A 27,115-nucleotide genomic window follows, 5' to 3' on the forward strand; every position below is an offset into this window, starting at 1 on the left:
ATACTCGCCTTCCTACAAGCGGGACTAGATCATGGGCTTCGCCTTGCTTCTTTGAAGGTACAGGTTTCGGCCCTGTCTGTCTGGTTTCACCGTAGGATTGCTACAATCCCGGATGTGCGCACCTTTATGCAAGGTGTTCTACTCATTCAGCCGCCCTTTGTTCCACCTGTGGCGCCTTGGGATTTGGCTGTGGTCCTGAGGGCTCTCCAAGGACCGCCGTTTGAACCACTGGGCTCAGTGGATCTTAAATGGCTAACAGCTAATACTGTTTTCCTTCTGGCCATTGCTTCGGCAAGACGTGTTTCTTATTTAGGGGCTCTTTCTTGTAGACCCCCTTTCTTGATTTTTCATGGGAACAGGGCAGTGCTCCGCACTCGGCCTGAATTTCTTCCCAAAGTTGTTTCCCAGTTTCATGTTAACGAGGAAATAGTTGTTCCGGCCTTTAACTCACCTGGACTTTCAGTGAGTGAGGCCACTTTGGATGTTGTGCGGGCCTTAAGGACATATGTTGACCGCACTTCTTCGTTTAGGAAGTTGGACGCCTTGTTTGTCCTCTATGGCTTCCGTAAAAAGGGTTGGCCTGCTTCAAAGCAAACTTTGGCAGCCTGGATCCGTATGGCTGTTTCTGAAGCTTATCTTCATCAAGGTCTGCCGGTTCCTCCTTCTTTGAAGGCTCATTCCACTAGGTCTGTGGGTCCTTCGTGGGCAGCTCGACGTGGTGCCTCTGCAGTCCAGATCTGCAAGGCTGCTACGTGGTCCTCTGTCCATACCTTCGTGAGATATTACAGGTTTGACACCTTCGCCTCTCAGGATGCTTCCTTCGGGCGGCGGATTCTCCTTTCAGCACAGGAGCGTCCCCACCCATAAAGGATACTGCTTTGGGACATCCCCAAGGTATACTGTGGATACCCTATGGACCCTGAAGTAGAAAATATGAGATATGGTAAGAACTTACCTTTGTTATCTCTATTTCTACGAAGTCCATAGGGTTCCACAGGACTCCCGCCCTGTCGCACCTGTGCTGCAGATGGGCTTTGTTCTGGTCACCGGTTTTTCCGTCTCCCTCTGGTGAGAGTGTGATTCTTGTGTGTATCCAGATCTTCTTTCTCTCTCTTCCTTCTCCTCCTCCGGCCTATGGCTTGGTAACTAACTGAGGTGCCTTGGCTCGGGGGCGGGGTATAGGAGGGGGACCCTAGTGTATCCTGGGAGGCTGAAAGCTTAACTCTATGGTGCCCGATGACTGACGTCACACCTATACCCCAAGGTATCCTGTGGAACCCTATGGACTTCGTAGAAATAGAGATAACAAAGGTAAGTTCTTACCATATCTCATATTATTATTATGATGTAAATTAATTTTATTCTGTTGTTATTTAACAACTTAGGGCCTGAGTCAGAGCCGCTCGCTAGATGCGATCGCTCGCTCCCAGCGTATGCAAATCCAGCGCAAGCCCAGCAAGGCAGGTGATCGCACGGCAAAGTATTAGCATGCACACTATGTCTTGGCAAGCGATCACTTTGTGTATGCAGACACCCACCAGCCATTCATAAGACGCCCACTTGTGCACGTCATCTCCTGGAAGAGCATGAAAACATTGGTACATCGAGTACCATCGGATGCGCTTGAGGTTGACTATACATGGCCACAAGCACTGCGATCACTTCAGTGTGAAATACAAGCAGGTGACGTGTACTATGACGCTGCCTGTTAATTATGCACGCCTATGAAAGGCACGCCTGCGTTCGCACCTCCACTCCCCCATTTCTAGTGGCCTGCCCTGTTACCACCCACAAACGGCCTCTTCTGTCACTCATTCAACTGGGCTGTCTATGCTGGACGAGCGAGCGCTTCCCGATCTGTCGCTGTGGTTCGCGCACGCGCATTGTGATTCATACGCATGCACAGAATGCAAATATCGGCCAGCTACGAGCGATCGCATCCTAGTGAGCAGGTCTGAATCAGGTCCTTAGTCTTCGGTTCTCAGAAAGATCTGTAGCAGTACAATGTTTTGTGTGTGTGTGTGGTAGCTTACAATAGTTATTCAGTTGAATAGCCATCAAAAATTGCTGACAGCAGTATTTTTGTGTGTCATAAACTTGTGTGTTAATTACAACTGTAATCGTTTATCGGGTATTATCCAATTTCTATATGAAGGCTTCCTAAACACCATCCATGGAGTAATTGATGTAATCTAAGTGGCTGATTAATTGCAATTATGAGACATATTAATAATGTAACTGCAAATACACGAGTGGTTTATGAACCGTTATCTACTTCATTGGTTTTGAGTGTAAAAAAAATTGTTCTAGTGAAATATAGCTGTAAATTTTTGAAGCTGTTGTGGGTCCAAAGAAACATAATTTTCTCCTTAGGCGATGCGCTTGCCAGGTGCAGCATTAATCAGAGTACTTCATCAGTGAAATCATAATCTGCAGAACTGTTGCACGTGTGAAGAACTGTCGTGTTAGCCCCTTACCTGCTTCCGTAAAGCTCAGTTTTTATTTTTGCTCAATTTTTTTTTTTTTTAGAGAAGATATCACCCTCTGTAAAATGTTTAACACACTTTATTGCCCATTTTTTCTGAAGACATTTATCACATGTTCAGAATCACCATTTAGAAGCAGTCCAGGCATTAACACTGGGTGCATGCCTGCCAACCAGTGCGATATCTGGACCTTCCCTTAATGAACCCATACACCTGGTACAAAATGATCTGCTCTGGAACCTCCTTCTTTTTTTACTATTGCAGTTACTAGTGCTGAATTCATTAACCTTTTTAATGGAAGGGTCTTTGATAAACATCAATGAGTTAATTTTGCCTAAGTAATTGTAGTAGTAGGTTAATTGAAGTAGAAAGTTTCGGGAACAGATCATTTTGTGCGTAGAAGAAGGGGTCAAGTTCGAAGGTCCTCATTTCACAGTTCATCTCTTACAATTTATTTTTTAATTAGCTGAAGTGCCCGGTTTCACCCAGGTAGACCTTAGATATTTACTGTTTCCATTTTCATCTCACCACTCCAGTAACACATTAATCCTTCACCTTTATAGTAATGCATTCCTTCCCTCACTGCTCTAGTAAAACTTTACCCTCCCTCATCTGTGTACTAACATATTCCACTCCCTCACCTCTGTAGTAATACGTTATCCTTGCACACCTCTGTAGTAACACATTTCCCTCCCTCGCCCATGTTGTAATGCATTCAACATTACCCTCCCTCACCTGTGTAGAAATACAATCCCTCCCTCACACCTGTAGTAACACATTACCCTCACTCACACCTGTAGTAACTTATTCCCCTCCCTCACCCCTGGAGTAACATATTCCCCTCCCTCATCCCTGGAGTAACATATTCCCCTCCCTCACAACTGTAGTAACACATTACCCCCGCTCACCCCTGTAGCATCACATTCCCCTCCCACACCTCTGTAGTAACACATTCCTTCCTTCATCTGTGTTGTATCACATTCCCTTCCTTCACCCTGTAGTAGCGCATTTGACATTCACCATCCTCACCTTGTAGTAATAAATTCCCCTCCCTCACCTCTATAGTAACACATTCCCTTCCCTCATCTGTGTAGTAACACATTCCCCTCTCACTGCTGTTGTAACACATTTTCCTATCTCACCTTTGTAGTAACACATTCCTTTCCTGCACTATTCAAATAGGGCAGCCCCACCAACTGCCAGTGATGTTTGGCCTCACTTGGGGAGACATTTGGTGTTTTAATATTCAACTGTGCTGCTGTGGTGTATTAATATTCAACTGTGACGATCAGTCTGTCAGGACTTTGTATAGGGGGAGGCAACCTTTAAGGCCTTTGGAGTCGATTTTTGAAAAATCCCTGCTAAAGGGTGCATATGTCATGGAAAGCATATACTCCCCAAATTACATGTTTCTAAGTCCAGGAGTTTGGGCTGGGCATTGATGAGTCAGTCAGTCAGGAAATTTGTTTAGATGCTCCTCTTACCTTTCATGAACTTACTACTATTATATCAGATAAGCCACAAAAGTCCTTTTTTAAAACATACTAATTGATATGTCTTTTTTATAGTGTTTATTTATTTGTGTATGCTCTAATATATGGGTCTATACAAGATACGTTATTGTTGTACATAGTACGTGATTTTTTGCACACCATTATTTATTTTATCTTTATATAATTTTTATTGCTTTAAAATAAACTCTATTTTTTATGTATATGTTTTAGTCAGAGTACAGTTTTTACTGTTACACTACTTGCACGTTATTAGGGGGTAATTTTGGTTTATATTTATTACCAAAAACTTTTTCCATAATTGCACTATGCACTTTTTGGTTTAACTACCACACAAAAACCTTACCTTAATTAGCTTATTATCAGCATTATTTATTCATGCACAGCACTTCGTTTAGCACATAGGCGCTTTCAAACAGATTCAATTTTTTCACATATATATATATATATATATATATATATATGTATATATTGGCATCCTCTTCTGTGATTTTCTTATCAGACGGCAATAGTTAGAAATTAAGTCTAGGTTACTGTAAGTAGGAAATAATTGGGACACAGAAATCGAATAGGATCAATTTATAAACAAACTATGGTTGACAGGCATGCCAGTCCTAACCCCACCATGTAAATGCAAGTTTTATTTTGAAGGCCTCCTACCAACTCATAGTCGAGTTCTCATTGTGATGAGCAAATCCCTATGATCAGAATTAGACGTGTCAGCATTATATTGAGCTTCTGGAATTGGGAGATTTGAATCTGGCAACTCCCATGTAACGAGAGCAGGGTGCCAGGTTGCTGAAAATTCCCTTTTGCCAAATGCAAGTTTCTTGACAGTCACACAGGCACGCAGCCAACTCAAGGCACCTTTAGTGTTGTGCCAACTGCTGGTTTCATTCTCTATAGTACTACCTCTACCATATTGAGCCGCAGGTACCAGTCAGACCAACAGGGCAAAAAACTACTACATAGAACTCACTTAGGCTATAGCCCAGCTAGCATGAATCCAGAGAAGACTGGTTATGTAAGTACTGCCCTGCTGTAACCACACTACTGCACATTAAGCAAAGGGTTTTTGCCACACCGACAGTGTTAGGATTTCATTTAACCTGATCGTGGATTGCTAGATCATGTTGTTGTTGTTAGACTCCATGGACCCTATCACACCTGCACAAAGCGCGGAGACGATGGACTAGGTCCCTACCATACTAGTAGAGGTGTGGAAAATTGTGGCTCAGCAGTCGGATGACACTACCAAGAATGGTGACTGTAGCTCCTTTGAGATAGATTTGTATGGTTTGGTGAACTTGTTCAGTTTATAGTGCTGCCACAGTGAAGAGGACACATCCCAGCCCAGACTGACTGAGCCGCCTGAGTTGAGGATACAGCCGCAAACCACCATACGGGGAGCGGGGCAGGTTTTAAATATAGCCTTCGGGACTCAGGTTGATGTGCCTCTGATGAACTTTTATTGAACTTTTTATGTGGACTTTTATTTGGAATTATTCTCCTTGTGCATGGAGACTGTATTGCTCCTGAATAAATTTTTTACTAAGACGTCTGTGGAATCGCTTCAATACCGGGACGGGGATTGAAAGATACCTTGAAGCGAATGCGAGACAGGACATGAATGTAAGTGTCTTTTCAATTTGAGAAAGTGTTATGCCATCCAGAATTTCTAAAGTGAAAGATGCCTTGATGTATACACCAGTTAGTACTATTATGTAAGTGTAATTCTGGTTGATGTAAGCAAAAGATCAGGAAGAAGTAGAAAAAGTTTTCTCTACGTGGAACAAGTGATCTCTATCCTGACAGTTTTTAAGTCTATAGACCACCTATTATAGCCCCATTTGAGACATTTTTAGCGCTGGTGACTTCATATCTTTTTGATTCATATGACTTTTGTGAGAGTTTTGGGTGCTCTGGTTTGAAGTTTACTAGCTGCTGTGCATATGTATAGAGGCACATAGTTAATACTATACACCATTTGAATGATATACTGCCTTTACCCACTAGTCGCCTAGGTGACTCTTACCCACTGAGGTTATTAGGTGTGCCGGACAGATACATAAGGCTGTCTACAGACTAATCATAGCTGGCGAGGTGAAGAGCTAAGCATCAGCCCTGTATCCACATATCCTATCTGCATTGTAATTTGGGTGCTTACTCCTGCCTCCATCACAAACTATCAACACCTCCTGCAAGATTTACACAGGAGTCATTACTGCCATCTGCACCAACAGGTTTTCTTTCCTTACAGGTCAGTACTGCTAGTCAGATCCAGTATGCCATGTCACATGCCACCAGTGACAGGACTGGTTACAATCTGTGGCTGCATAGACAATTTTTATTGACCATTTTACATCTAATCATGCAAATACAGTGCCAACCCCTGGTAGAAACCTGCAGGACACATAGACCTACTGAGTGTGGGCCTGATGTACTTATTCCCTGATGACAGCTGTGACATCACAGCCTCCCAAAAGGAAACTCCCCTCCCCGGGAAGGACCCTCTCCCCTTGTCGCCGTTCCGCTCTGGTCTGGCGTTCAGGGGAGAGCTGGAGTTTCCGGCGCTTGGTGATGACATCATGAAGCAGGCATATCTGCATAAATATTGCTGATGGGAAAATCGGTTCTCCTGGCAAAGAGGGAAAGCTCATTTATATCCAGTCATTTAGTTCCTGTAAGTCTTACTGAGTGACAAATCAGACCACACACCTCATTCAATCCACAACCAGGACTGGCCCAGCCCAAAAACAGGGCAGTCACAAATAAAAATTACAAAACCTCCCATAATTAAAAGATATATTGTCCAGAAAAAAATATATATTTTATGGTATGTAGTCATTATGTGGTCATTGAACATATCGGCATGTGTAGAACGTTGACATGTTCACAATGTCGACATTCTGCATTGACCAGCAGCGGAAGGTCAGGGTTAGGCTACAATAGGGGATGTTAGGGTTAGGCACTAGGGGTAGGGTTAGAGTTTAGTCATACTTACCACTAGAAGCCACGGAGGATGAACCGGAAGTCCTCATCAGCTGACTGCCGAGCCCAGAAGACACCACTGGAACCGTCTGACCTGCCATACCAGGTAAGTCACCACGAGACCACCAGGGACTTCTTGTCAACATTATAATCGTGTTGACATTTCATCAGTGTTGACGTGATGAATGTTGACTTGGTCAATGTTGACATTGTGAGCATGTCAACATGTTGCCCGTCAACCATGCTGATGTTGTCATGTCGACATTATGAATGTTGACAAAATAAACTACATCCCTGTTTTATTGGGTAATTTGAAGAAAGTTATTCTGAGGTGCATATTTGACACAGATCCCTAGCAGCAAAGAGGGTGTAATGACATCTCACTGTGGCTTTGTGGACAACAATGTAAAGTAACTGTAAATTTGTCTTTGTTTCCAAATATTGAAATAGACAGATCCAGTGTGGTGCTGATGGGGAAAAGTTTTGCATTGCTGCATAGTACCTCGGAAGAAGCCAAAAACGGGGTTCATCTGGAACAGAGCATTGTATCCAGCACATCATGGTCTCTCCTGGGCAGCCTTCCTTCAGCCTTTGGAAGACTGGAGCTGTGACCTGTAGAAAAGTGGGTCCTATACTCAGACCTCACAGCCCGAATCAGCTTCCAAGTTTAGCCATCAGGTTGCTCTGTTTGCACCGTCTAGCGAGCATTCTGGTCTGCTGTGTTTGTGGCGGTCATACATACTTTGCAAGGATTTCAGTGGCTGGAGGAGAGCAAGGGGGTGGGCAATAAGCGACCCTCCAGATGTTGAAGAACTACACATCCCAGCATGCCCTGCAACAGTTTTTCTATTTGTCCATGCTAAACCTGTTGTAGGGCATGCTTGGATTTGTAGTTCAACAACACCCGACAGGCCGCTTATTACCCACCCCTGCTAGACACAGCACATTCTGTGATAGTTCTGCAATTGTTTGTGTTCTATTGAAATCACAGAGCAAGCATGATAAAACCAAAGCAGGGCTTAATTGCCCATGTCCAAGCCCCTACTCATCCTCACAAGGACATAGACCACAGGAGGCCAGACTGTATGTAACTTACAGTATGTGGCTCAAAAACGTTTGCACCTTATTCTTGTTGTGGAGGTGAGAGGTCCCATATGTTCTGCGCTGAACATGCTGCAGCATTGATAGAGCCAACAAGTGACGTTAGATCACCTACATACTAGAAGCAATCAGCGATGTTTCCTCTTATTCTGTGGTTAATGCAGGTATTGAATATAATGACATTGGGCCTGATTCTGAGTTGTGCGCTAATAGCTGCCATTGCCGTGAATGTGGGCTTGGTTCAAGCCAGACAATAATTTGTCTATACACGTAGCTTTCCGTGTTACCAAAACTGCGTGTGTGCAAGTCGGATCAGGTGTGTGACAGTCTGCTGCCATGTAAAGATGGAGAAGGAACATGGACGCTGCTCTCAGATCGCAGATGCATGCAAGGGGGGTCTATTTCCTACAGACACCTCCTGTTGTATTTGCATTTATGTGGACGTATTGAGCAGCCTCTTCCCTGCGGCTGCGCAATACTGTCCATATCTGAATCAGGCCCTGTGTACATAGCTGCTAGGCGAATATATGCAAATGTCGCAGCCGCCTGGAGATGTATTGAGATGCCCACATGCGGCTTTGCAAATCCAACCACCTGCATAAAATGTCCTAGCATCTGCGCACAATAACGCAGCATCGGTCGCTGATCTTTTGATTCTTTCAGTCCAGAGTGAGTCTATATTCCCGCAGAATGGCCGAGGGAATTGAGATGTCAGAGTCATATTCCTTGCGTGCTGCTTGCATTTGCAGGCTAGACATGACCTTGAAACGACACGTCCATGTTCTTCGCTGCCACTCCCCGTTACCTCCCCCAAACTGTCAGTCACACTGCGAATAAATAGATGCTGCGAGCGACTATGCTAATGTACCTTGATGCATGCGCAGCGCAACGCAGATAGCCGATAATCGGCTAATAGTTTTCAACTGCGAAAACATCGGCATATCGTACAACTCTGAGGACAGTTTATTTAAGTACAATGTTTACAGTGTAGTAACAGGAGATACAACCCCACAGCGATATCTTGCAGGTATCATTGTCACCTCTTGCTTCATTCAAAGCGCAGACACAGATATGCGTAGGAGGCAAATGAAGATAACACAACCAAAGGTGTGCATAATTATCATGGTTATATGCCACAGTGTGAGCTCACAGGAGACAACACATGAAAGATAGACGCGTAACATTATTAATGACATTTATTTATATAGCACTAACATATTCCATTGCGTGACGTTGTACAATTGTGACAATACAACTGTGTATAACTCCACTGTATTTCGGGGCTTCACGTGACCTTTGGTACCTTAATACTTATTACAATCTGTTCACTCAGAAGCATTTACGACCCCTTAAGAATCTAAACATAACTTAAAAGGAAAGAGAGGGAGAGTTAGGGGATCCTTGTGAGTGACCACAAAGCTTTTTTCCCCACGCAAGGGGACCTGTTTTGTGTGGTGTTTGGACGAGGTGGGATCAGTGAGATTCCTTTTACATCTTCAAGATGCACTTTAATCAGTGCAGCTCTACTTGTGTAATAGAAACGGTCAAATGTTCCTGTGTGACCTGTGATTCCTTCCTGATCTCCTTTCACAAATCAGTAAGTTATTTAAGACTTTTTGGAGTCATGTCAGTTTCCTCCCCCTGTCCATAAACAAAGTGATAGGTAATTTAGCATCTAACTACACTCTCCTGGTGTATCTAAAATGCTTCACAAGCAGTAACAGCGACACCTGAAGACTCTGCAATGGTTCTAGCCAAAGTATGTAGTAATTATGCCGACATCAGAATGTCAACATGGACATTGCCATGTCAACATTGCAAATGTCGACAGACATAATATTGATAGTCTGTGTTAAGGTTAGGCTGCGGTTAGGGTTAGCATGTGGTTAGGTTTAGACTGCGGTTAGGGTTAAGGTTAGGATGTGGTTAGCATTAGGCTGCCGTTAGGGTTAGGCTGTGGTTAAAGTCAAGATCAGGGTTAAGGTTGGGCTGCGGTTAGGGTTAGGCTGCGGATAGGATTAAGGTTAGGGTTAGGCTGTGGTTAAGGTTAGGCTGCAGTTAAGGTGAGGCTGCGGTTAAGGTGAGGCTGTGGTTAAGGTTAGGCTGTGGTTAAGGTTAGGCTGCGGTTAAGGTGAGGCTGTGGTTAAGGTTAGGCTGTGGTTAAGGTTAGACTGCGGTTAAGGTTAGGCTGCGGTTAAGGTTAGGCTGTGGTTAAGGTTAAGCTGCAGTTAAGGTTAGACTGTGGTTAAGGTTAAGCTGCAGTTAAGGTTAGGCTGCGGTTAGAACTGAAATCCGCTAAAAATCCTATGTCAACTGTCAACATTATGGCATTGTTGATTTGGACATGCCAACACAATGTTCATGTCGACATTGTGAATGTTGACATTTTGGTGTCAACATTCTGAATGTCGACATTTTGTACCACACTGCTAGTCAGCAAGTAGTATAATGTCAAAACATTGCATATAAATATGGCCCACTTTTGGTGTATCCTGTAGATACAGTAATCTCTCCTGCACAAGTAATGACACCCCGCCCATATTCCTCAGTGCAGTAACAATACTGAAGACTAACACCCTTTATTTTGCTGAAACTTAGTTGCCTGAACACACACATTCCAACATTGTGAAATCCTAATTTGGGTAGATCATGTGGACCCCAGGAGGGATGTACAGCACTTCCAGAGTGGTAGGCTGCTCTATCTACCTCTTACTTCTCCTAAAAACATCCTTTTAATGTCGCTCTGGTACTCACAGCATTGAAAGGACATCAAAGAGAGAGAGACATAGGCCCTGATTCAGAGCCGGACGCTCTGACCAGAGCGCTCGCTCTGAATCAGGGCCCACCTCCATTAATATGGAGTTTTTCAACCGCAAGGCCAGGACTGATTTTGGCTCTATCAGAGCCAAAATCACTCCCACTGACATCACTAGTGATGTCAGTGGGGCCGGCTTCAGACGGTAGGCGTTCCCTTGGGAACACCTCCGTCTGGCAGGCATGCCCCCGGCACGCCCACCAAAGGGGGCGTGCTGTCAGTCAACATCGACAGCACGCCCCCTTTGATGAGACACTCCGAGCGAAGGAAAGTCCTTCGCTCGTCACATCTCGCGCATGCGCACGACGGAGCTCCCTCCGTCGTGCACATTCGCAGTGCAGACCATCGACCCACTAGCGAGCGGACAGCCGCTGGCGAGTGGGTCTGAATGAGGGCCACACATCCCAACTGTGACCAAATCGGTACAAAGCCCTGATAGTCGGGACAGTTCCCTCAAATTAGGCTCTAAATCAGCACATTTGGGAGCCATCCGAACAGGAGGATAATACATATTTGCCTACTGGCCCGGAACCTGTGGGAGGCTCACGATTTTTCTGGTAGCCCCCCGCACTTCTCCAGCATCCCACCCGCATCCTAGTGAAGTGAGCAGAATGGGGAGAATGATACAGAGAATCCGCATTTCGTTGGGAGAGAGTTGCCTCAATGACGTGATTCTATTAATTGCATCTGTGACTCCACCCCCTAGTGAAATGTCTGCAGTTTGTCATAAGAGACGGGGCTAATTACACTAATAGTCCGGCCCCGCTCCCATCGCTGCCCACCTGCATCTCCTCTGCGGGCTTCTCCACAAGAGGACATTTCAAAAGTAAGTTTGGGGTTATAATTATAATAATGCTTATATCTTTATATACAGTAAATGGATGATTCACTCACAATTGTTACATCTGCCAGGAAAGCTGCAATATTTATATATACTGAATACTGGTGCTACAATTAATGAAGCCCTGAAATGCTACTGACTCTTCATAGTAATAACCTCTTATCTAGGGGCCTGAGTCAGAGATGGACGCCAATGCGATTTTCACGCAGATCGATCGATTGCTTGCCATCGCGCAAGCGTATAAGTCGCACTGCACGTGCGCAGCTATTGTATTGCGATTACGGACGTACAGAGGATCCCATCACAAAGTGACTGACAAGTTATCATGTTTTGGGGGTGGTAACGGGGAGTGGACATGGGTATGCATAAATTAGCCACTGCGAGTGCACGTGCAGCTCTGTGTGTCAGTAGAGCTCCCAAGGGTAAGATGTGCGTAGATGTTACCGATATTTACACAGGTATGCGTCGTTGCAGGCAGGTAACGATGCAGCAGTGGGCGTCTTTATGCTCGGGTGATCTTTACTAACATTAGCATATTTTCGCTGCTGCATTGCGTTTGAAATCGCAGCTGCGATCGTACTAGCGTCCGTCTGTGAATCAGGCCCTAATGTTGGCAGTCATTGCACCTTATTCTCCCTCTGGTGTTGGGGCCTGGTGGTGCAGGCGTCAGAGAATAAACTAATAACACGGATGATTCTGAGTCGGATAATGGAGAGTTTTTGTATACAGCGCATTTGCAGGTGGGAATTTACCCATTTGTGCGTATGCCCAATTCTGAGTCGGATGGAACTTGGCCGGATCTGTCTTTCCATGAAATCAGGAGCTTCAAGGTGGGAACTGGGCAGCAAAAGTCACGGCCGGCTCTAGGGGTGTTCGACCAGTGCGGTCGAACAGGGGCGCCACCCCTCCCCAACATCCATATTTCAGCGGTCGAACAGGGGCGCACCCCTCCCCAACATCCTGATTTCAGCGGTACTGCCCCGCTGTTCCACACGTGGGCCGAAGTGGCCCGCGGGTGGTCAAATCAGGAGGTTGGGGACCCCCACCGCAGCTGTGCGGCGGTGACGGAGTCTGAATGGATGCTGCGCGCATGCGCGCTGCATCCATTCAGTGATGGGGGAAGCCCAGCTAGTGAGGCTCCCTCCCCAGCCTGACGTTGTTTGACACGCCTCCAAATAACATCATGTAGGAGGCGTGGCCTATAGTGATTAGGGAGCCTGCACTGGCAAAAGTGCAGGCACATGGAGCGCCCTGTTTTGTGGGAGTATTGCGGCTGTGTTTGTAAAGCATGAGGCTGGTGCAAGCGCTAATACTAACGATGACAGTTTCAGCGGCCAGTGTAAAATCAATGAACGGCCCCCAGGTTCCCGCTTGCATACACACAAACCCCCACATTAGCTCTATGGATACGCGCATTAGCAGAAGGTAGTAAATCAGGCTTCCACGGCTGCCAGCAACTACAGCCACTTTGCCTGTGACGCAGAGTCAGCCCCACAGTCCTAAACGTCTCTGGGATGATATTGCACCCTAGGTGGAAGCAGTAAGGGAACTGAATATGATCAGTGGTTTTGGGTAATTTAAACAGAAATGTTTAGTACAGAATCTTTTTAATGAACTATGGCCCTGATTCAGAGCCGGACGCTCTGACCAGAGCGCTCGCTCTGAATCAAGGCCCACCTCCATTAATATGGAGCGTCCTCCTGGACGCTCGTATAGCTGTGGGTCACCACCCACAGCATATACGAGCGTGCAGGTTGATGGTCGCGATGGTCTTGACCATCGAAACTGCGAGCAAAAGCCTGCGGTTGAGTTTTTCAACCGCAAGGCCAGGAGTGATTTTGGCTCTATCAGAGCCAAAATCACTCCCACTGACATCACTAGTGATGTCAGTGGGGCCGGCTTCAGACGGTAGGCGTTCCCTTGGGAACGCCTCCATCTGGCAGGCACGCCCACCAAAGGGGGCGTGCTGTCAGTCAACATCGACAGCATGCCCCCTTTGATGAGACACTCTGAGCGAAGGAAAGTCCTTCGCTCGTCGCGTCTCGCGCATGCGCACGACGGAGCTCCCTCCGTCGTGCGCATGCGCAGTACAGACCATCGACCCACTTGCGAGCGAACAGCCGCTCGCGAGTGGGTCTGGATGAGGGCCTATGAGCTTACAGCCAGTAACATGGGAACAAGGCAGCAGGGGCGGATCTAGACTTTTCTTTTAGGAGGGTCCGTTTAAGTAATAATCCTGATTCCTCCCCTCTCTACTCATTACTCCTCCCACTTTCAGTCCTAGCTCCTCCCATTTATAGCCCAAACTCCTTTGGAGTGGAGGCCAGAAGGCCTATGGCCATACTTGCAAAAAGCAGGCAGGACTTTGTATTAAGTTGTGCGCAAACTAGCTGCCCTTGATAGGGCTGAAGAAGTGAGATAGTGCCCTGAATGGGGGCCAGGTGGTTTCTTATTTTCTGTTGCTGTATGCTGACAGTGTGTTAACCCAGACAAGCTGTATGGTGATCCTTATTTGAACACCCAAATACTGCACCGCTGAACACGCAAAATACCCCAGAACATCACAATATACACACCGATCTGCCGCAACATTAAAACCACTGACACGTGAAGTGAATAACATTGATTATCTTGTTACAGTGTCGCCTGTCAAGGGGTGTGATATATTAGGCAGCAAGTGAAGTTGATGTGTTGGAAGCAGAAAAATGGGCAAGCGCAAGGAACTGAGCCACTGAGGGAAAAATTGTGATGACTAGAGGGAAAAATTGTGATGACTAGACGACTTTGTCAGAGCATCTCCAAAATGGCAGGTCTTGTGGGGTTTTTCTGGTATGCAGTGGTTAGTTCCATCGAACAGTGGTCCAATGAAGTACAACCGGTGAACCGCAACTGGGTCTTGGGCGCCCAAGGCTCATTGATGCGCGTGGGGAGCAAAGGCTAACCTGTCTGTTTGTATCCCACAGAAGAGCTTCTGTAGCACAAATTGCTGAAAAAGTTAATACTGGCTATGATAGAAAGCTGTCAGAACATATTTTGCCACAGACTGATCAGAATGCCCATACTGACCCCTGTCCACCACCGAAAGCGCCTACAATGGGCACGTGAGTGTCAGAACTGGACCATGGATGACTCTTGTTCTCTGTTGACTCTTGTTTTCTGTTTCATCATGTGCACGGCCAGGTGCATGTGTGACATTTTCCTGGGGAAGAGATGGCACCCGGATACACTATGGGAAGAAGGCAAGCCAGCAGAGACAGTGTGATGATCTGGGCAATGGTTTCCTGGGAAACCTTGGGCCCTGAATTCATGTGGATGTTACTTTGACACGTACCAACTACCTAAACATTGTTGCCGACCAAGTACACCCCTTCATGACAACTGTATTCCCTGATGGCAGTGACCTCTTTCAGCAGGATAAATCTCCCTGCCACACTGTAAAAATTGTTCTGGAATGGTTTGAGGACCATAACAAAGAGTTCAAGGTGTTGACTTCCCAGATTTCAGTCTGATAGAGCATCTGTAGGATGTGCTGGAAACACTAATTTGAGTCATGGAAGCCCCACCTCGCAACTTAAAGGTTCTGCAAATGTCTTGGTGCCAAATACCATAGGACAGCTGCAGAGGTCTTGTGGAGTCCATGCCATGATGGGTCAAAGCTGTTTCGGAGGTCAAAGGGAGACCTACACAATATAAGGCAGGTGGTTCTTATGTTATGACTGATCGGTGTATATATATATATATATATATATATATGTGTGTATGTATGTGTATATATTAGGGATGAGCGTGTTCGGATTTCTGAAATCCGAACAGCCCTGAGCCCCCCCGATCCGAGTCGGATCCGAGTCAGGTTCGAGTTTTCCCGTCTGACTCGGATGTGAAATCGAGGCAAAATGTCATCATCCCGCTGTTGGATTCTCGCGGGTTTTGGATTCAATAAAAGGTCCCCACGTCTGTGCCATTTTTCACTCCGGCTGTGGACAGTGAAGAGGGAGTGTGGGAGTTGTGCTGCTGTTGTCGTCCATAGGGGCTGTGTCCACTCCAAAGTCGATGGGGCTGGCTGGGCTGTATTGTGTAGTCTGTTGTCCATAGGGGCTGTGTCCACTTCAAAGTCCATACAGGCTAGCTGGGCTGTGTTGTGCAGTGTTCCATAAAGGCTGTAGTCCTAAAAAGGTGCTGTAGTGTTGTCCAGGGGGTGCTCTGTCCATCAGGTGTGCTCCCCCCAAGTGCAAGAAAAAAAAATTCTGTTTGTTTGCGCTGTAGCTGCACTTGCATCAACAAAGTAGCGCTAAGTGTGCGCCTGTGTCATAAGTAAAGGGCCGACTGGCTCGTCTTTTGAAGGGTGGTGTTATCCCCAAAGTGCGCTCCAAAAAAAAATCTTTTACTGTGTTTGTGACTTGTGGGCGCTGTAGCTGCACGTGCATCAACAAAGTAGCGCCAAGCGTGCGCCTGTGTCATAAGTAAAAGGCCGGCTGGCTCATCTGTTGAAGGGTGGTGTAAACCCCAAAGTGCGCTCCAAAAAAATAATAAATCTTTTTCTCTGTTTGTGACTTGTGTTCACATTAGCCGCACGTGCATCAATAAAGTATCAGCACCAAGCATGCGTCTGTGTCATATGTCAAGGGGCGGCTGGTCTGTTGAAGGGTGGTGTAACCCGCAAAGTGTCCAAAAAAATAAAAAAATGTTAAAAGTATTTATTTTTCGGTGTTTGTATGCGCATTAACCGCAAGTGCATCAACAAAGAAGCAGCGCCAAGCGTGCGCCTGTGTCATAAGTCAAGGGCCAGCTGATCTGTTGAAGGGTGGTGTAGCCCCCAAAGAGCCCCAAAAAATTAAAACATTTTAAAAGTGTATATTTTTCTGTGTTTGTGTGCGTATTAGCCGCACGTGCATCAACAAAGTAGCAGCGCCAAATATGTACTCTTTGGGGCCTAGTTTTTCAAACTGCCATTCTGTCTGCCACTGCAGTGCCACTCCAACATGGGCCACGTGTTTGTGCCGCCCACTTGTGTCGCTTAGCCTAGTAATCCAGCTACCTCGGTGCAACCTTTTTGCCTAAAAACAATATTGTGAGGTGTTCAGAATAGACTGGAAATGAGTGGAAATGAATGTTATTGAGGTTAATAATAGCGTAGGAACAAAATAAAAACAAATTCTGTGATTTTAGCTGTTTTTATGCTTTTTTCTAAAAAATATACAGATCCAAAACCCAAAACCCAGAACCCAAAACACGGAAGGTTGGTTTTGGCAAAACCAATCCAGATCCAAAACACGAAGAAAGATCCAGACCCAAAAACTGAACATGAAACGTGGCCGGTGCACACCCCTAGTGTATGTATTGTGACACAGTCAGATTAGGGGTTCCTCTCCTGGGTAGAGGACTCCTTCCTTACACACACAGCAGCTGGGAAACAGTACGCCAGACTGGATTCAAGTACAAGCTGGTCGGCGCCAGTCTTTATTGTGCAAAACAGAAATAACATAAAGAAATCATAAACGTAAATCCTAGCCCTGGCTGGGCTTCTAACTTCACAGGTAGTTCCCTCACTACAAGAACTTGGCAGGGTCTAATGCCCTCACCAGCAACAAGGCACAGCACAGTACTCACAAATAGGTTTTCCAAGTGTCTCTGAGCAAACTCCCTGCCTGCTCTCCCAGGTGAGACAATCAGCCCTAAACACACTAGGCTTATATTGGCCACTCTCAGGTGAAAAACTAACAAGCCTGTTACCAGGTCATGCATCTGTGAACGTGGAGGCTTGTCCTTATGGAACTCCCAGCGGTGGACCCGTTGGGCACGAACAAAGGTGGTGACTCCCAAGCGAGTTAGGATCTCCTGTTTTAGTTTTTTATAGTCCTTGGCATCAGCCAGGCATAAGTCGAAATATGCTTTTTGTGGCTCCCCAGACAAAAAAGGTGCCACCAGACTTGCCCACTGCTCCTTGGGCCAACTCTCCCTTTCGGCCGTTCTTTCAAATGCGGCAAGATAGGCCTCCACATCATCGCCGAAGTCATCTTTTGGAGGAAGTGACTGGCTCGTACGGAGTGAGTGGTGGTGGGAGGACCAGTAGTAACATCTCTGGGCCGGGCGACCAGGTGCTGTACCACCTCTCTTATGGCCTGGCTGTTTTCCGCTAAGGCCTGGCGGGTTTCCTCAATGGCGACCTGTTGTTGCCTCTGGGCTGTCTCCAAGGCCAACAGTTGCACCCTGGTGGATTCCTGCTGAGCCCTGGTAGATTCCTGCTGAGCTGCTGTAGCTTCCTGCTGAGCCCTGGTAGATTCCTGCTGAAGTTTGTTTGTCTCCTGCTGAGCTGCTGTAGCTTGGAGCAAGGCTTTAATAATGTCCTCCATTTTGTCCCGGGGTGTAGGTTGGAAGCTGAACCTTGCCTCTTTGAGCATTGGCTGACGCCTCCTCTATGGGACTCCAAGGACACAGTGTTATTTCCACACTCACAAATTGGGTGTCTGTCCCTTTAATTTTTAAATGGAAAGTTTTCCTCTTGCTGCAACTTCAGTGTGTGTGGTTGCCCGCATTCTCCACCATATTGTGACACAGTCAGATTAGGGGTTCCTCTCCTGGGTAGAGGACTCCTTCCTTACACACACAGCAGCTGGGAAACAGTACGCCAGATTGGATTCAAGTACAAGCTGGTCGGTGCCAGTCTTTATTGTGCAAAACAGAAATAACATAAAGAAATCATAAACGTAAATCCTAGCCCTGGCTGGGCTTCTAACTTCACAGGTAGTTCCCTCACTACAAGAACCTGGCAGGGCCTAATGCCCTCACCAGCAACAAGGCACAGCACAGTACTCACAAATAGGTTTTCCAAGTGTCTCTGGGCAAACTCCCTGCCTGCTCTCCCAGGTGAGACAATCAGCCCTAAACACACTAGGCTTATATTGGCCACTCTCAGGTGAAAAACTAACAAGCCTGTTACCAGGCTGTGAGAACCAAAACCTGGAGTGGCCGTGGGTGGAGCCCTCCCTCTCCTCTCCTCTCACCCACAACCCCCAGGTCCCAAACCGACTTTTCAAAAAGCCGAAACTCAAGCCTGCTACACTGCAGACTTTCTCCTGGGGGTTTAAAACACAAAAGACAGGAATCTGGGACAAATGTACCTGCCACAAACCACTTTACCAGTGATCCTATCACAGTATATATACATATATATATATATATATATATATATATATATATATATAATCCACCAAGGTCTGACCCGTCTACGATATGCACAGTGGGAGCTAGGGCACGTGGTACCTTTGTGGGTGCAGGGAGCAAGGTAAGTATTCATGGGGGCGGAGTGGGGAGGGGACAGGGCAGAGAGTGAGGTGGCCCAAGGTGACCTGGCATTTGATAGGTCTCTTTACTAGTTTGTGTGTGCGTGTATCTCTCTCTCTCTCGCTCCACGGGAGGTTTCTGTCCTCCCTGAGCTCACCTTAGGACACCTGCGTTACGGTTTGACAGGTGTACCGCCCCAGTCAAACTCCCCACCTGCCACTGTCCCCGGAGCAGGTCGCACACCAGCCGGGTGAAGGGCCAGGCACTTGGAGCCAGAAGCGAGAGCCTGCTCAGGGTTCGCTTCACTGGGTAAGTGAAAAAAACATATACAGGCATAGTAAAATGCAAAGCTTCTATAACTCTCTATAGAGCTTATTGTACAGCTATGGGCAGCTATGGGGGCAGACTTAGTATTGAAGCCCAGAGAGCTGGATTGCAATTGGATTGTTAATGAAAGTTCCACTAAATGTTTAGTTGTCCGTTTATATTTACTTCTCCTGTATTACAATGGTTAGTTAGTTTATGCTACTGTGGAATCTTTTGATTTAATAAAACATAAAATATTAAATTATTTGGCATAGTAATTCACGAATCATATGAAAATCCAAACATTCTCATTTATAGATATATTTGGCATTCTTTTTCAAATTGCGCATTAGAACTAATGATACCCCTTTCACTAAGGCTCCACCTACACCAAGAGAACTGTTTATGCTTCACTGCTCCTCTCATTGTTCCTCTCATTGTTCCATGGGGACACATAATGGTGCTCATCAAAATGATTCACCATAATTTTATTTACTCAGTGTAACCTCAGTAGGAAAGGATACTGCTGTATACAGCTAGCAGCCAGTAATGATACTAGAATTTAAGCAGTCTGGGAAGGCCAGTGACAACATCCCATGTACAGTGCAAAATCCACTTTGGTCCTGAAGTGTGCCTAGATTTGCACCAAATACATGGTGTGCAGAGCATGACGGCATCGCTTGCAGAGTAGTGGAACCTTGCACAGGCCGGGAAGAGGAACTAGGATGTTCCATGCAAATTACAGTGTGTTTTGCTTTATGGGACAATGCAAAAATAAGTTTTATTTTGTGGAGCCTGATTATTGAAAGACAAAGGAGTGAAAAATATGTATTTCTCAGGGTTGTTCCTTGCTGTACAGGGGGCTGCATGCAAAGGGACTAGACTTTTGCATCATCTCACAGCTGGCCTTTTTTGGATCTGGTCTAATAAAGTTAATGGGACGCTGTCACGACCAGGGCTGTGTGTGGCCGGGGCCAGTGAACTGTACCTGTCCAGACGTTATGGTGGGGTCCTTCTCGCGGGGGCGCGGGCTTCTGGAGATCAGCGCTGCATACCTCAGGGTTACGGAGGCACAGAGGGCCTGATTCAGACCCTCTCGCGAGCGCTGAGCGCTCGCAAGCGGGTCGATGTTGGCCCAGTGCACATGCGCATGACGGAGCCGGCTCCGACGTGCGCATGCGCGAGACCCGGATAGCGACGGGCAAACCGTCGCTCTGGGTCTCGTACCAAAGGGGGCGTGCTGTCGATGTTGACAGTGGTGGGCGTGCCGGGGGTGTGGCTGCCCAGACGGAGGCGTTCCCATGGGAACGCTTACCGTCTGGGGCCGGCCCCACTGACATCACAAGTGATGTCAGTGGGAGTGCTTTCAGCTCTGTTAGAGCCGAAAGCACTCTAGGGCTTGCGGCAACGAGACCCTACCACAAGGGTCTCGTCGCAAGCCCGATGGTCACGATGGTCTTGACCATCGCGACCATCTTCCTGGCCGCTCACTATAGCTGTGGGTGGTCACCCACAGCTATACGAGCGGCCAGGAGTCCGTTCTAAAAATCAGGAAGGACGGCCCTGATTCAGAGCGAGCGCTCTGTCAGAGCGTCCGGCTCTGAATCAGGGCCAGAGTCCAGAATGCAGGTGTGAGTATGGGTCACTTTAGGCACCGCTGCAGCGCGACATGGGTACCGCCATCTTGTATTTCATCAGGTGACTCACTTCAGCCAGTCCAGCCAGAGCATTATCGGGAGTCCTAGTAACCATTATGCACTTCCCTTGGTATTTTAGGGCTGCTGTGTAGTTCTTTACTTGCCAGTGCAACGTTATTCCCAGTGCAAGCTGGGTACTAGTTCACTTTGCTCCCCTGCTGTTACCTGCTCCAAGTGGTTTACCTTCAGACCCTGCTTGCTCCAGGCTCCAGCCATCCTCGTCTGATCTCTGTGAGACAGCAGGCTACCACCCCTAGCGGGATCCCTGCTGATGTCCGACCTATCTGTGCTCCTCCCCGGTTACCAGTTGTTTGTTCCCTTCATAACTATTGGGTATACCTCCATCTGGTCCCCACCTGCCAGCGGGCCACTCATGAATAACACCCCTCTAAAACCTGCATCCTTCCAGTACCAGCAATCTGCCCTGCAAACCTCTCCTAGTTCCACTCCGGGTCCGTCCGTGACAAACGCTTTCCATTGTGGTGGAGAAGAGCTGCCAATTCTCATTTCCACTTTAGGTTTTGCAATTCTCTAAGCATGAAGACCTTTGTGTTTCAGTATTCAGGCTTGTTTCTGGTCACTTGATTTTGGAATCAGCGCCCTCCGCTCATGTACTGTGCATGATGAGATGAGGGGTGCTCAAAAGCATCTCTGCTCACTACATCATACTGTATGTCATGCGGTTGTCATGGTAGCCACAGGACGCTAAGGGGTCTATTTTCTAAGAAAAAAAAGGGAAAAAAATCAAGTCTTAGGCGCTGGAAAGGATCACAATTAAATATAACGATCAAATAATACTGTGTGCGTTTGTGGGCGGCCGTACTGACATCACTTGTGATGTCAGTAGTGGACTTCCTGCTCTATTAGAGCAGGAAGTCCACTCGGGATTGCGAGAGCTGAGACCCTACCACAGGGTCTCCACGCAAGCCCGATGGTCACGATAATTGCGACCATCGCCAGGCCGCTCACAAAAGCTGTAGGTGGTCACCCACAGTTTAGCGAGCGGCCTGGAGGCCGAAAAAAAAAATCCCCGCCCTGATTCAGAGCGAGCGCTCGCAAACAGCGAGCGTCTCTGAATCAGACCCTTTGACCATTGTCAGGCCATGCAATCCATAGTCAACAAGTGATAAGTTCTGGTTTCACACAGAGTCACAAACGGTACATATCAGCCAGGCAGACATCAACATGTTAGATATATATATATATCTATGTGTGTATGTGCATATATATATATTATATATATATATATATATATATGGGATGAAGTTATGAGAGGCCGCCGGTCTCAATCCCGACAGTGTCGTCCCGGCAAGGGATTTAACATAGGCATCGAATTACCGACGCCTATGTTAATCCCAACGCCGGAATGCCGAAGGACGCCAGACCAATCGTCATCCTGCCGGGTAAGTATGCACTTAGGGCCTGATTCAGAGCCGCTCGCAAAAAGCAAGCGCTCGCTCTGAATCAGGGCGTGTGCTTTTTTTTTTTGTTGCGGCTTCTTGGCCACTCGCATAGCTGTGGGTTACCAATCAACGTCGACAGCTGCCTCTTTTGGATGCGAGCGCCGGAGCGAGTGCTTTTTTGCGCTCGCTCCGGGGCTAGCACATGCGCACTGGGCCACCATCGACCCGCTTGCGAGCGCATAGCACTTGTGAGTGGGTCTGAATCAGGCCCTTAGCCCGGGGATGGGGGGGTTAGGTTTTGGGACCCCTGGGGGGACTTAGGGTTTGGCACCCCCAGGGGAAGGTTAGGGTTAGGCTAGTGAAAGGGGGGATTAGGGTTAGGCACCAGGGGGGGGGGTTAGGGTTAGGCACCCCCCCCCGGGAGACTTAGGGCGTGGGGAGGGGGGGTTAGGTTTAGGCACCCCTGGGGGGAGGTTAGAGTTAGGCAATAGGGGGGGGGTTAGGTTTAGGCACCCCTAAGGGAGGGTTAGAGGGGGGAAAGGGGAGGGTTAGTATACTTACGGGATCTTCATCCATCGGTCTCTTACTGTCGGGATTAGAACCGGCGGCTAATAAACCGTCGGTATTTCAATCCCATTCCATATATATAATATATAATGGAAGTACTGCTTTAATATGTGTAGCTTTCAATACGTTCCCTTTTTTTTTATATCTAAAACCTCTGAAATTCTAAAATATCTCTCATTTATGTAGAAAACTACTCTGATCTATTGTCACTGGAAGGAAAATGCTTACCCATAATTACACCTTATGCTTTGCACCATTCTATCTAATGTTGCTTTATTGCAAGAGAAATTCTTCAACAGTTTCAATTCCCAGCACTAAGAATGGAAGATGTCACTGCTTTTAGCTAAATCTGCCCCTGAGACATGTCAGTCCACATCTGGCAGACTGAGGTATCCGGTAATGATTGCCTCTGTTAATTGCTATCGAAGTGACGTTATCTATTAGCAGCTTGTCCAATTCTTCTCCTTACCGTGACGGTCTTCCCAGTAGACTGCTGTGATTTGATTGACATATTTTTCACCAGTTTCTATGGTTATACAAAGTTATTGTAATGCTTTGTGTTGCACTGGCTTTCAGCACTTGAGAAACAAATCCATGTCTGATAAAGCATTGAGTCAATTATGAATGTGTTTATTTGCAGCTAATAGCATCCAGAGGATGAGAAGGACACCTCCGCTTGATGAACTACAGCCCCCACCTTACCAAGACGACTCCGGGTCACCTCGCCTTTCATGTACACCCTCTGAAATTGGGGACAGTAAATGTGAACTTTCCCACTGTAGCAATAGTCCCAGATACTCCTATAATAAGTGCCCCAGTGAGGGTAGTATGGGGCAAGAAATAGAGAACTTCCAGAACAAAGGGTACGAAGAGGACGTCCCGAGTGATAGTACTGCCGTCCTTAGCCCAGAGGTATGTAAAACACAGGGGCTTATAATAACATGGTAGAAAGAAGGAATGATGTTCTGTAACCCGTAGCATTCAGCCAGGTACTGGCAGTTTAGTCTTTCTATGGACTGTTGGGTTGTAGCACATGTTCTACTTGCACTAAGTCCCATTGTGGGCCTTATTCAGATCTGCGGTCAAATGCTATTGCAGCTGTGATATCTCATAGAGCAAAAATATTTTGATGACTCAACCACTGTCCAGTGCTTAGAGACGCCCACTGACAGCACCTCACATCCGCCGCTCACTAACAAAACTGTTAACATGTAACACACATCAGGTGGCCATCAGCCTTCCGAGTTTGTGTAAGGTGCCGCAGACACAGTGGGTCTCCAGACATGCAGAGGGCTCTCCTGCTGCGAGCAAGAACACAGTGGCTAATTTATTCACACCTTGGAAACAGTGTTTAAACAGTCTGCGTTTTTCTTTCCACCCCTCGTTACCTTCCTCAAACGCTGACTACCTGTCACTCCCTTTGAGAGTGAATCCTCTGTGTGTGGACATAAGTGTGTATGTGCGTGATCGCAAAACAAATGCAGCGCGTGCACCGTGTGGCTTTCACAATGGCTAACAGTCACTCAAACAGCGTAAATATCAGCATTGCATGCGGATATGATTCAGGCCCCTCGTCTCCTACACGTTCCCTATAAAACTGTTAATTTATATACTCTTCTGCTTAGTTTTCATTTTCCTCTCACTAATTAAAGTGGATATGGATCATTTCATTTCTTAGCACTCTGCGAATCAAAGTGGGCAGTCCTGTTCTTTGCAGGCTGAACATGTCCTCTCTCTCTAATGGTTGGCCACGACTCTCTATGGTGGCTAGCAGCGCCCCCTGTGGTGGCTGGCAACATCCCTTAAACCTGGGCCTCTACCAGTGCGTTCCCTGATGGGCCATTTATGTCCTAGGTCAATACTGCATAATACACAGAGGTAGCAGGACCCAACCCCATCCTTCCTGCAGAGAGAAACGCCAAAAAAAAAATGTCTAGATCCTAGCACATGCATTCTCCTTTGCTAGGTACAATGAAGCACAAAATATTTTAGGTTTTACTATTAGATCTTATTGGAGCCTGGATATGACTAGCCCTAGGGTAGCTCCCTAATGCCCTAGGAAAACAGAAGACCACTTGTTCTAAAGATGACACATTCATTTGTAATTAGGTTTTCTTGACCCCAGTATCTTCATTGTCACACTAAATAAATTGCTAATACTAACCATATCCTAATAGTCTTATAATACACAACTGATGTCAATATATGTGTATAAACTCAAAACAACCTCTGTATCTATGTAAATTTAACTTTCAGATGATTTTGGTTCTAAAACATTGAGTTCTAATTAGAGATTAGCAAGACTGCGTGTCCTGCATAGGACTAGGACATATGGGCAAATTCCTCATGGTGAAACTTGAAACATTTTGTGCATAAATAATGTGGGTTTGAAACTTTTTATTTTTATTTTTGCATTATAAGGAATAATGGGCCTGATACAGCAAGGATCGCCATTGCAAAGCTGCACGCAGGCTATAGATATATGATATATGCACGTAGGCTATAGATATATGATATATGCACAACGATAGCTTTGCAATTGTGATTCTTGCAATAATGCAAATACAGCAGGAGGTATACGACACCCCCTGTATGACACCCCCTGTACGACACCCCCTGCTGCATTTACAATCCCAGCACTGTGATGGAGGTCGCAGGCTGGGATCACCATCGACCACCGATGGTCACGATGGTGCACTTGCGTGCACTGCTGAATCAGGCCCATTGCCCCCTCTCTGAAGGGCATTATCCGTATACAGTCAGGTGCATAAATATTGGGACATTGACAGAGTTTTCATATTTTGGCCTCTATTCACCACCACAGTGGCTTTGAAATGAAACAAACAAGATGTGCTTTAATTGCAGACTTTCAGATTTAATTTGAGGGTAATTACATCCAAATCAGGTGAACGGTGTAGGGTTTACAACGGTTTCTATATGTGCCTCCCACTTTTTAAGGGGCCAAAAGTAATGGGACAATCTAAATAATCCTAAATCTAACTTTCACTTTTTAATACTTTGTTGCAAATCCTTTGCAGGCAATTACAGCCTGAAGTCTGGAACGCATAGACATCACCAGATGCTGGGTTTCATCTCTGGTGATGTTCTGCCAGGCCTCTACTACAAATGTTTTCAGTTCCTGCTTGTTCTTGGGACATTTTCCCTTCAGTTTTGTCTTCATCAAGTGAAATGCATGCTCAATCGGATTCAGGTCAGGGGATTGACTTGGCCATTGCATAACATTCCACTTTTTAGCCTTAAAAAACTCTTTGGTTGCTTTTGCAGTATGCTTCGGGTCATTGTCCATCTGCACTGTGAAGCGCCGTCCAATGAGTTCTGAAGCATTTGACTGAATATGAGCATATAATATTGCCCGAAACACTTCAGAATTCATTCTGCTGCTTTTGTCAGCAGTCACATCATCAATAAATACAAGGGAACCAGTTCCATTGGCAGCCATACATGCCCACGTCATGACACTACCACCACCATGCTTCACTGATGAGGTGGTATGTTTTGGATCATGAGCAGTTCCTGTCCTTCTCCATACCCCTCTCTTCCCATCACTCTGGTACAAGTTGATCTTTGTCTCATCTGTCCATAGGATGTTGTTCCAGAACTGTAATGGCTTTTTTAGATGTTGTTTGGCAAACTCTAATCTGGTCTTCCTGTTTTTGAGGCTCACCAATGGTTTACATCTTGTGGTGAACCCTCTATATTCACTCTTGTGAAGCCTTCTCTTGATTGTTGACTTTGACACATATACACCTACCTCCTGGAGAGTGTTCTTGATTTGCCAACAGATATACAATTCTTCTGTCATCCACCACAGTTGTTTTCCGTGGTCTTCCAGGTCTTTTGGTGTTACTGAGCTCTCCGGTGCATTCTTTCTTTTTAAGAATGTTCCAAACAGTTGATTTGGTCACACCTAATGTTTTTGCTATCTCTCTGATGGGGTTGTTTTGATTTTTCAGCCTAATGATGGCTTGCTTCACTGATAGTGACAGCTCTTTGGATCTCATATTGAGAGTCGACAGCAACTGATTCCAAATGCAAATGTCACACCTAGAATCAACTCCAGACCTTTTACCTGCTTAATTGATAATGAAATAACGA

At 46.3% G+C, this 27,115-nt stretch overlaps 1 protein-coding gene across 3 annotated transcripts in view; it reads left to right on the forward strand.

Moving 5' to 3' along the window:
- Positions 1-27,115, forward strand: part of SYT14 (synaptotagmin 14) — a 234,789-nt gene that overhangs the window by 151,318 nt on the left and 56,356 nt on the right. For all 3 annotated transcript variants that reach the window (XM_088477535.1, XM_088477533.1, XM_088477534.1), the window contains one exon: positions 23,640-23,911. In XM_088477535.1, the coding sequence (XP_088333661.1) occupies positions 23,640-23,911 (272 nt within the window). The remainder of the gene's footprint in view (positions 1-23,639; positions 23,912-27,115) is intronic.

Source organism: Taudactylus pleione, unplaced genomic scaffold, assembly GCF_031769625.1.
Source record: "Taudactylus pleione unplaced genomic scaffold, aTauple2 ptg000201l, whole genome shotgun sequence".
In the NCBI taxonomy this organism is placed as follows: Eukaryota; Metazoa; Chordata; class Amphibia; order Anura; family Myobatrachidae; genus Taudactylus; species Taudactylus pleione.